We start from the raw sequence: 12081 nt of genomic DNA on the forward strand, positions 1-12081 counted from the left end.
TGTATTATCACGAAATAGGGGAGATAGTGTCAAAGACATGATTCATGAATTGGAGTGGCAATCATTAAAACAAAGGCGTTTTTGGTTCGACGGGATCTTCTTATGAAATTTCAATCACCAGTTTTCTCCTCCGATTGCGAAAACATTCTGTTGCCACCCACATACATATGGAGAAATGATCATCACGATAAAATAAGAGTAACCAGGGCTCGCACAGAAAAATTTAAGTGCTCGTTTTTCCCGCGTACCGTTCGAGAGTGGAACGGTAGAGAGACAGCTTGAAAGTGGTTCATTGAACCCTCTTCCAGGCACTTTATTGTGAATAGCAGGGTAATCACGTAGATGTAGATGTACCCTATATATTGTAATGACTGAGTTCGCGGGTATGAAATTATGTGAATAAATGGCCGTATCTTCTGATTGCATTGACTTAGAAGCTTCAATGTTTTACACCGCCAAGGAACTGTAGACCTTAGTATGTGACACAAATTTCAAGTTGATACGTGTTCTTGTTGCTGAGAAAAAGGGTTAAATAGATTGACGAACAGTTAGTCGGATAACAAATGACAATAATTTTTCTCCGTTCGTTGTAATTACAAATTCACCACTTTCGGACTTTTTCCTCCACTTGTAATTTCAACATTGCAGGCTAGCGGGAAGGACTCTACAGGTTTTGAGGAATGAATTCGTGAGTATCAAAATATGCGACATAAAGAGCCGTATCCTTTGACCGCATTGATTTAGAAGCTTCATTTTTTTACACCGTCAAGGGACACCGTAGATCTTAGTAAGTGACCTGAATGTTAACGTGATACACCATCCCGTTCCTGAGAAAATAGTCTTTTAACAGTCGGACGGACAAACAGACAGACAACAAAGTCTATAATTGTTCCTTTTTTACCGATTGAGGTAAGAAGCCCAAAAAATGAAGTGGAGAAAATCGGAATAGGTAATCAGACCAATGGGTGGTGCAAGGAGCAAAGAAGCTCTTTTCCAGAATCAAAGAAGTAAGAAAAACAACGAAATGAGACCTACTGGGAGGTTACTAAATAACACTAGAAAACATGCAGGTGGAACATTGATGGAAAAGTCTAGAGGAGAGGCCTTTATTTAGCAATGAATATAAAATGCCAAATAATGACGACGATGATGATGATAGTGTGAATGAGGTACATTATTTAGCCTTAAGTAATACGTCTGATTTTTCTGAAAGTTGTCATTCTCTAGCAGCGCTGATACATGAATTTTAGACTTAGTTGGATATCAGTCAATATTCTTTGACTTATTATTTTAATTTTTGTTCAGGTAGTACACTTGTACTTAAATACTTAAACAAGGACTACATTTCTGATTATAACTTTTGTGTGCCTATGGAGAAATGACTATGTGGCAGAGAGAGAGAGAGAGAGAAAGAGAGAGAGAGAGAGAGAGAGAGAGAGAGAGAGAGGGATTGCCGACCTGACTCAACTGTCGTACTTTGAAAGTATGCATTTTAAATATACAGTGAACCAAAATTCGCGCATATGGTCACCATAGCATACGAACAGTGCAAAAACACCTCTAGCCAAAGTTTTTCCTGAACGTACGAGGGTTGGGACTTTAATAGTGGCAACTATTTATTTACAGCTCGTAAAAAATAGATACGTGTTTCAAAGTTTTACTGGCCTTCAAAGTAGTCACCAGCATTGTTTATAACCCGTTGCCAGCAGTACCTGTTGTGTTGACAGTTCGAGCGGCGCGGTCTATTGCCCGACAAATTTGTAGCAGTTCTGAAGCGAATGCCGTGAAGTGTTTCCTTCATTTTAGAAATAGAGTTGAACTTAAGAGGGCTTAAGTCACGTGAGTGCAGTAGGTAGTATAGCACTTAGAAGTCCCATCAGTCAAACAAATCAGTAACAGCTTGCACTGTAGGTGTTTGAGCATTGCCCCGCAAAATGATGGTCAGGTCCTGCAGAAAGTGTCATCACTTCTGTCTCTATGCTGTTCATTTTTGGAACACAACCTACGACCAGCTTAGAGACAGAAGTGATGACACTTCCTGCAGGACCTGACCATCATTTTGCAGGACAATGCTCAGGCACGTGCAGTGCAAGCTGTTACTGATTTGTTTGACTGGTGGCACTGCTAAGTGCTATACCAACTACTGCACTCCCCTGACGTAAGTCCTCGTGAGTTCAACTGGATTTCTAAACTGAAGGAAACACTTCACGGCATTCGCTTCAGAACTGCTACAAATTCGTCGGGCTATAGACCGCGCCGCTCGAACTGTCAACACAACTGACACTGCAAAGAGTATCTTACGACTACCACATCGCTGGCAACGGGTTATACACAATGCTTGTGACTACTTTGAAAGTCAGTAAAACTTCGAAACACGTATCTATTTTGTACGAGCTGTAAATAAATAGTTGCTACTATTAAAGTTCCAATCCTCGCATATTCGGTAGAGAATGGACGTCAAACAAAGGCCATTTGGTACCCTCGTCAGTACACTATTGGTGTGTTGCGAGGTTAGTGCAGTAGGCATAGTTTTGGGTTAGAATATTCGAGTTCGATTCCGTACCTAGATGTAAATTTTTCATTTTTAATTTATAATTTTTATACGGCCAGTAATGCTGTAGTACACTATTCCTTAAACTACACATATCCTACAGTTACAGCCTCTTTTAACATCTAGCGTACCAATTACTAGTCCACAGTCGGAAATATTCACAATGAATTAAAAAAGTATTATCTGTCATAGGATACAAATAAAAACAGATCAACAAGGAGAAATTAAACGTTCATACTACAGGGCCATCAATCCTTAACGCAGCCACCTGGTGTGCATTATTTTCCCCTGCAGGCAGCCAGCCCCGTATATTTCCACTCTGCTGCGAGGCCGGTTTGTGTAAAAATCTTGCGCAGGCTTGCACGTGTTTGTTACGCGACGCGATACAGTGTACTGAGTGAAAGTGTTTCACATGAAGTGGAGAAATATAAGAATTATATTCGCCAAAGCGTAGTCATGAACAGTCAGGTAGCAAAAGTCATGGGATACCTCCTAACATCTGTGGCCGAGCGCTTCTAGGCGCTTCAGTCCGGTACCGCGCTGCTGCTACGGTCGCAGGTTCGAATCCTGCCTCTGGCATGGATGTGTGTGATGTCCTTAGGTTAGTTAGGTTTAAGTAGTTCTAAGTCTAGTGGACTGATGATCTCAGATGTTAAGTCCCATAGTGCTCAGAGCCATTTGAACCATTTCAACCTCCTAATATCGTGTCGGACCTCGTTTTGCCCAGTGCAGTACAGCAACTCGACAAGACATGGGCTCAAGAGGTCGTTGGAAGTCCCTTGCAGAAATATTGACCATGATGCCTCTTTAGGCATCCATAATTGACAACGTGTTGCCGGCGTAGGATTTTCTGCGCGAACTGATCTGTCGATATTGTCCCATAAATGTTCAATGGGATTCATGTCGGGCGATTTGGGCGGCCAAATAATTCGCTCGAATCGTCCAGAATGTTCTTCAAACCAATCCTGGTGACACAACGCATCCATAAAAAATCAATCACCATCGTTTGGAAATATGGAGTCCAGGAATGGCTGCAAACGGTCTCCAAGTACCCTAACGTAACGATTTCAAGTCAATGTGCGGTTCAGTTGGACCAGAGGAACCAGTCCATTCCATTTAAACACAGCCCACAGCATTATGGAGCCACCACCAGCTTGCACAGTGCTTTTTCGACGAGTCCATGGCTTCGTGGGGTCTGTGCCACAGTCGAACCTTACGAACACCTCTCCAACTGAAATCAGGACTCATTTTACGAGGCAACTGTATTCCAGTCGTCTAGGATCCAGCAGATATGGTCACAAGTCCAGGAAAGAAGCTACAGACGATGTCGTGCTGTCAACAAAGACACTCGAGTCTGCTGCATCAGCCCAGTAATGCCAAACATCGCGGCACCATCCTAACGCATACGTTAGTCCTATGCCCCTCACTGATTTCTACGGTTGTTTCACGTAGTGTTCCTTGTCTGTTACCACTGACAACTTTACGTTAACTTCGCTCCTCTCGGTCATTATGTGAAGGCGGTCGGCCACAGCGTTTTCCGTGGTGAGAGGTAATGAATGCCTGAAATTTGGTATTCCCGACACACTCTTGACGCTCTAAGTCTCGGAATATTGATTTCCCAAACGATTTCCGTTGCGTCTAGCTCCAACTACTATTCCGCGTTCAGAGTCTGTTAATTCTCGTCGTGCGTTCATAATCACATCGGAAATCTTTGCACATGAATCACGTGTCTCCAAATGACAACTCCGTTAACGTACTGTCCTTTTATATCTTGTGTACGTGATACCACAGCCATCAGTATATGTACATATCGCTATTCTATGACTTTTGTCACCTCAGTGTATGATTCATACGCACAGACTCAGCACATGCAGTATGGACATTATTTCAAGAAGAATTTCGTGATGTTAAGCTTCCTAATTGGAGTACGATTCACCGATTAATAAGTATACTTTCGTGAAGCGGGAAGTATTCTTAACAGGAAGAACAGACAACCAATTACAGTACTCACACAGGGAACTCTGGATAACATTCGGAATGCCTGGAAAAGTCTCCTAGAAAATCAGTTTGACGTCTTTCTCAGCAAATGGAAATTTTCTGTGGCTCTATTCAAACGGCTGCAAAGTTATTCAAATTACAGTCCTAAGATCTTAGGTGCAAGATCTTAAACCAGGTGACTCTGCAAAAAAGGTCGGAGTTTTGTGAATGAGTTTTGAACTGAGTGCATGACGGAAAAATTGACCCTCACCTAACTTTCTTTTCGGACGAATTATGGTTCAGCCTAAGTGGATACGTTACTTCACAAAATCACCGTTATTGGAATTTTGGAAAACCTAACGTAACACACGAGGTATCGCAGCATGATCAAAAAACAGGAGGGTGGCTCGCTATTAGCAATGGGAGAACAATGGGTCCTATTTTTTTCGGGGACACAATTAACAGCGAGAGATATGTGGAAAATATTTTGCAGCCTTTCTGACATCAGTTAAATGAAAGAGGACGTGCGTTCACGATCCTTCAGCAGGACTCTGACGGCACATGTAGCCAAGTTCTCACTACAGGAAATTCATGACGTGTTTGAAGATAGAGTTATCACTAACAACATATGGCCTCTGACTCTTCAAGCTTGTGGCAGAATAGGTGAAGCGTGGTAATGTGCAGACATGTTGAATGACGGTACAGAGTGTGGCACGTACGGTTTTTTGATTCGTTTTGTATATTTGTTTTTGTGTAAAGTAAAGGACAACTGAATAATCCGCTGATTTGATGACAATGTGTGTATGTATATTCGACAACAGAGCTGTCGTAACATGGGTCTAGTATGGTTTTTTAGTGAGTAACGTCTGGCTGCACTGTTCGTAAATATAGCGTACATCCACGAGCAGAATGGCTGCTCTGCGATTTTCGGCAGAGAGCGCTTGAGTATGGCGCCATCTAACTACAAATCATTGCGCACGCGTGATTTTCGCGCCTGCGCATTGTTCGCATGTCTGTTCTAAATACAGGGGCGTCGACGTGGGGATACCGTCAGTCGTACCTAGCCATAGCCAAAGTTCAACCACATGAAGATGTCGGACAGTTGCTCCGAGGAAATGTTGCAGAATTTACACTACGTCATCCGGCGACAAACCCGTGAAGACAACATATGACCTCCTCATTCCCCTCTTTAATCCGCTGCGACTTTTTTTTATCTCTGAGAAGAATTACGGTAGAAAGTGAGCAAATCAATTCCACAAACTTTAGATGAACATACACTATCATCCGTCAATTACTTCCATTTCTCAGAGTGAAGTGCAGTGTAATGAGCATTTTTTTACGCAGGTGTAAGAAATGCTTGAATAATGAAGTAAGGCAGTTCCAGCATCTTGCTTAATATAGGTGAATAATGTACTTCTACTTTTAAGTGTTTGTGTTATGAATGTTAGAAATAACTGACGCGACAAACTGTACTGTATTTGCTGTTGACCTCTTGACACCCGCATCTGTCCTCACTGACCGGTCGCATGGGCTAAAGTGAATGCGCTAACAATTGATCTCAATTTTTTTTAGTACAAGTAAAAAAAGGAGATCTGCTGACAAAAAATGTTCAAATGTGTGTGAAATCTTATGGGACTTAACTGCTAAGGTCATCAGTCCCTAAGCTTACACACTACTTAACCTAAATTATTCTCAGGACAAACACACATACCCATGCCCGAGGGAGGACTCGAACCTCCGCCGGGACCAGCCGCACAGTCTATGACTGCAGCGCCTTAGACCGCTCGGCTGCTGACAAAGGACCAGAATGCATGGAGGGATGTAACTGCATGGAAGAGAATAGAGGAAATACTTCAAGGCAGGATGCGTCCCGCTTTTAAAGTGGAATAATAAAAACATATGTATTCTCATTTCTCTGTTAGTATTGAACAATCGCACGTGTTTTGTATAAGACCTACTGTAATTGCCATACAACGATTAAGAAACAAGATACCATATAAAGCAATCTCAAATCAGAAAATAAAGAAAGTACACCTAGATCTGGTATCAAACCGCCGGAATGGAGTATTCTAACTGGAAACTCTACCTTCTGCACTAACTTACCGGCGTATTGACTGAAGACACTTCTCACGCATATAATTACGGTGCTGCCAAATTGCATTTCTTTGACGTGTATTTTGTACCGAATGTATGTATGGGACGATATTTTATTACAGACGTTTTTGTAATGTTGGTGTTTAAGGAATTGTACTGCGGCGTCTGAGCGTGCAAATTTTGTTTCACCATTTATATGCTACATACAGGGTGATAATGATCGAACTATATGAAATAAAATCGTCGTAACTTCCGAACCGTTTGCGTTAGGACGGCCAAACTGCATGGTTGGCCTTGGCGCTTGATGGTATTAGTATGCACCTTGTTGGCTTAACGATGAAGTCCACATTCATTTCGATGGGGTAGTCAATACGCAAAATTGGCGCATTTTGTGGATTGAGAACCCGTATTTCGCGATCGAGAAGTCTCTTCATCCTCATCTAGTGACTGTGTGGTGTGCAACATCCAGTCACGGAATAATCGGTGCGATATTCCTTGATGTCACAGTGAATACCGAACGATATCTGTAGGTTTTTGAAGATTATTTCATCCCCATTAAAGACAAGGTGTGCAGCAATAACCTCAAAATCATTGCTGAGCTGAAAACAGCCATTCAAGAGATCATAGACAGCATCGAGGTTCCAATACTTCAGCGGGTCATGCAGAATTTCGCCATTCGTCTGCGCCACATCATCGCCATTGATGGCAGGCATATCCAAGTCTCATAACCTAAATCCGAATATCTGTATTGACGCTTACACGTTGAATAAAGTGTGTTTACGCCGTTGTTTGTAACTAATTTACGTTTTTTTCAAACAGTTCAATAAGTATCACCCTGTATGTGTCGCAATGCTTTATGAAGAACACTATTGAACACACTTAAACACCCATGTAACCAGTATGTAGCGTGTGATTGTGGATTTGCTTTGATTTCTAGAGGCTGCTGCCATGGCTGGTTATAATGGTGACTGTTTCACACGAGATGGTGTATGTCTCAACACAAAGCCTCTCTGGAATGGCAAGAGAGATGTCCAGTGTGCATCCCCCAGATGGAGTTCATCTTCCCAACACCTATCTTGTCCAGCAGTTTCCATGGCTGGTGGATAGAAGTAAGAATCAGCAGGATGCACAACTCCTTCAAGAGGCTCAGTACAATCTCAAGTCAGCTCCTGTGAAACGAGAGGCAGCTCCTCAGTATAACTGCCACCAGGACTCACAGGCGAGAGTTGTCTGCCACCAGGTAGTTGCAGGTCTCGAACACTCATATGGCCAGCAAGCGCTTCGGCAAAGGCTATTTGTGGACGTGCAAGAAGAAGATGTCCACCAGAAGAATAATCACAAGAGAGTAGTGCGCCAAGATGATGCAAACCGCCAGACTGGAGACCAACAAGATGGACACCAGGAGGATCCACCCCAGTCAAATGGGACACAACAACAAGACCCACCTCAGTCAAATGGGGCACAAGACCAACCCCAGTCAAATGAGACCCAGCAGCAGGATCTACCCCAGCAACAGCAGGTGGACCTTCCCCTATGTCCAGAAGACAGCAGCTGCTCCTGTGAGACTGTAAGTGGGGTCGTGAGGGCCGACTGCTCCAGCTCAGGGCTGGACCAGCTGCCAGCCGGACTGCACCCCAACACCACGCGGCTCTCACTGTCTGGAAACAGCCTGCAGCAGCTTGGCAATGACTCACTGGCGGGTCTCCACAGGTATGCACCATCCTTCACTCTGATTCTCAGCCTATGATGTTTTAGGGCTTGCTTGATAGATTAAAACTGAGAATCAGACAACAGTTCGAACCTGCACCCTTGCCGAACTGAGAATATTTTTTATATTATGTTGTTGAGACCAAAGACGCTGATGTGTTTGATTATATTGTTTCTTACAATAGGCCTATTTTGGCGTAATTGCCATCCTCCAGTTATCGGTGAAAAGTACAATATTTCAAATTTTTCAGTAGATCATTTAGCCTCTTATAGAATTACGGTTTCTTAAGTACATCAGATGCTCTTCATATCCATATAATAACGATGTCTCAGTTGCAGTCACAGTCTTTTATAAGTTTGCTCCTTTCATGCTGTTTGAGCTATGGTAGATGTTAAATCTTTTAATCAAGTGAAACAGTGGTTCCAGAGACCTTCTCAGGTGTCAAACATCTATGATGTACATACGCATGAACCGTGATTTATCTTCAAACAATATTCTTAAGAATTTATTTTATTTACTAGTGATTCATCAAGAACATTAACACATTTAATCACACTATGTAAGCATGGAAGTAGTCGCCAGGGAGTAACTGATGAAATCATAAGCAAATTCCTTTTAACAAATGGGAATTTTATTCTCTTTAATAGTTCCTAAAAACATTTTTTAAAAGAAACAGATTTAAAATTATAATAATAAAACACCCTCTAAATATCAAGTTACAATTTATTCAGAGGCAGAAAGAAACAAGTTTTGACTGTATGAGCTTTCGGGCAGAGAACCTTGCCGCTCCCTTTTGATACGTCCATAGTTACAACCGCTCACAACAGCCTCTGAAAGACCACACTGTGCAAATCTGCAACACGCCAGATTACTTTAAACTAAAAGCTTTAACAATTTACACAAACACACAAACTATGCAACCTCGTAGGAAGGATGGAAATGGTACAAAACACTAAAAATTAAAAATATTAACTTTGCCACCGAAGGTGCAACTTGATTTTAATTTCTAAGAAAAGTCTTACGGTGAAAGGGTGGCAACTTTATATACTAAAATGATCATTTAAATAAAACCCCATGAAATGCAATTGTACAAGGTTGGCCAAACAATAGTTAAGATGCTCTACAGTACACAGATACTGCCTCTCAATATCATAGGCAGTAATATCAAAGTTTCCGAAAATCAAACCAAATTTCAGGTATTAGGCTGTTACGCTCCAAGTAATAAATTCTTTAACACACCAAATCCGCCAAACGTGACAGAGGCAGCTACTAACGTACGGTAGATTGATAGGGAGATTACCGAACAACCCGAACTTCAGGTTGCCTTAACCCACCCCTACTCCTCAAGGGAAAAGCGGAACACCCAATTTATAAACAACCACCTTCCCGCGGGTGGGAAAACGAAGAAGAATGGTGGGATGACCCCAAAGCAAAGTGGCTGGTGACCTCACCAAGAAAACAAGTAGAATTTAACAAGAGTAAATCAAACAACATATCACCAATCACTTAACTTCTAATAAACTGCGATTTCTCGAGAAGACCTGGCGCAGCAACCCCCCACCCCCCCATCCCACCCCCCACCCCCCACCGCCCAACTAGACTAGCAAGCTGGGGACGAGAGACTGACCCGGACTGACTGACTGGCCTGACTGGCGAGCTCATAGCGCCCCTTAAATGCACGCGAACAGGCAACCTTTCCCACCAGAGGGAGACACCAGAGCTGCGATTGCCACAGCGGCGCCACCGCCAGAAACGGAGGGCGACTGCTTCACACTACGCGCTGCGGCGCGCTCTTCAAAACAGCAGTTTTTACCAGGGCTCAACGCAGACTGAAGCGACGAATGAAAATTTACGCCAAACCCAGGATTCGAACGTGGGTCTCCTGCTCACTATACAGACGCGCTAACCACTACAAAACCCTGACAGAGTTGTTTTTCACAACAACATGTCTCCCTCCTCGATTGAAATTCCGGTTCACACATCAGCCCTCTTGGTATTCCCCCTAAACTCGAACAGCACTGTAGAGGCTCTCCAACTGTATTGCAATAGCTGCAGCCTGCATATAACATCATAGATGTTTGAGGCTTGATAAGATCTCTGGAACCATACTTTCATTTGATTAAAGCACCTATGCCTCGGTTTCAGGCAGGATCCTCTGTTTCGTTCGATGGTGAGATGCTATTCCAATATAGTTACAGAGCCTCTGCATCATAGTTCGAGTTTAGGGTAGCACATGCAGGGTTGTGTAGTTTTTAGGGTATCTATCTAGTGAGCAGGAGACATGGGTTAGAATCCCAGTCTTCGTACAAATTTTCAGTCATACCTTCAGTTTGCACATATAAAAATCGTTAAGTTTTTTTGTTGTAATAGTTATTTATATACTTGTCGAATTATGAAAGTTTATTGCGTAATGGTGTTGCGTGACAGCTATACAGACAGTTGAGTCAGGGATGTTGTATGGTCACGGGCAGCTTGCTTCATTGGTATTATATAGGGTTGTTCTTATCAGCTGCATTATGTTGCTTGTATGACTTGAATTTATGTTGTTTGTGATCATATGTATTTTAATCCTATTGTTTTTATGGATCTGGTTACACCAGACAGCGTTGTGATGTGCGAGGATTGTAACAATTGTCTGATGGGTTTACGTAAATGCATGCTTTCTAGTGGTTACTTTTAATTTCGTGGTAACAAGATCTCTGATACAATTGCAGATTTTGTTTTTCTACTAATTTGCTGTTTGGAAGGATACTTTCAGTAAAATTTCCTGTGTAATGTTTATGTCTCAGATGGATCTGTTCACTTAGAATTTCTTGAGGGTAATTTTATTTGCGTGAATATATTTCGATTTCTTCTAGAATACTCATTAGTAGACTTTTTTGTGCAATATGTAAAACCTCTATGTTGTCTGCTGTATGTTGTTCTGTTATCAGCGGCCGAAAACCTCAAACCACACACACACACTCTGTTATCAAGTGATGGAAGAACTCAGCTGTCAATATAGTTGCCACGAAACATTATTATGAAATAAACTTTCATAATTCGACAATTACATAAATAACTGTTTCAGCAAAAAATTTAATTTCAATATATTCATTGTAGACGAAAAACTGCGTCTTTGGTTTACATTGGCCATTTATCTGGTATAAACATGCAGCCAGTCAATTTTTTACGATTTATTCAACCATGAACGTGTTTTCGAGCCACTGCAGACTCATCATAAGAGGAAGGTGTTAAAAGAACATTATGTTGTGGACCGAGTGTAGCTAGGATACAGTGCTGATGCTGCTGGTGGAAATGACGGAAATTTAATAATCGGTGACGAAACGCTTACGAAACCGAAAGCTTTTTTGTTTTAGGTACTTACAGTGCACTGATTTGTGGTATCCACATCAGATCTCTTCCTGTGGTGTACATTATTAAGCTACGTACACAAATATACTGTGTATACTATGTATATTCGTGTATACTGTGCGTATTTGTGTACATAGCTTAATAATGTACATCACAGGAAGAGATCTGATATGGATACCACAAGTCAGTGCACTGTAAGTACCTAAAACATAAAAGCTTTCCTTCGTATATCCATAATTGAAACGGACGACTTGGGACGTCAGCTAGTTTAATATATGTTAAAAAATGACGAAATTCCTCAGCTGTATTAAGGTGTTGGTTTTATTGGCAACTAGTTTCGATGTTGTTACAACATCGTCTTCAGGCCCATACTTGTTGACAGCAACCGTGTTGTGGC

At 41.9% G+C, this 12081-nt stretch overlaps 1 protein-coding gene across 1 annotated transcript in view; it reads left to right on the forward strand.

The window, feature by feature from the left end:
* LOC126452262 (uncharacterized) overlaps nucleotides 1-12081 on the forward strand; it is a 136998-nt gene that overhangs the window by 24307 nt on the left and 100610 nt on the right. The window contains exon 2 of the mRNA XM_050091053.1: nucleotides 7560-8332. Coding sequence (XP_049947010.1) covers nucleotides 7560-8332 — 773 coding nt within the window. The remainder of the gene's footprint in view (nucleotides 1-7559; nucleotides 8333-12081) is intronic.

The sequence above is a fragment of the Schistocerca serialis genome, unplaced genomic scaffold, assembly GCF_023864345.2.
Source record: "Schistocerca serialis cubense isolate TAMUIC-IGC-003099 unplaced genomic scaffold, iqSchSeri2.2 HiC_scaffold_843, whole genome shotgun sequence".
Lineage (NCBI taxonomy): Eukaryota > Metazoa > Arthropoda > Insecta > Orthoptera > Acrididae > Schistocerca > Schistocerca serialis.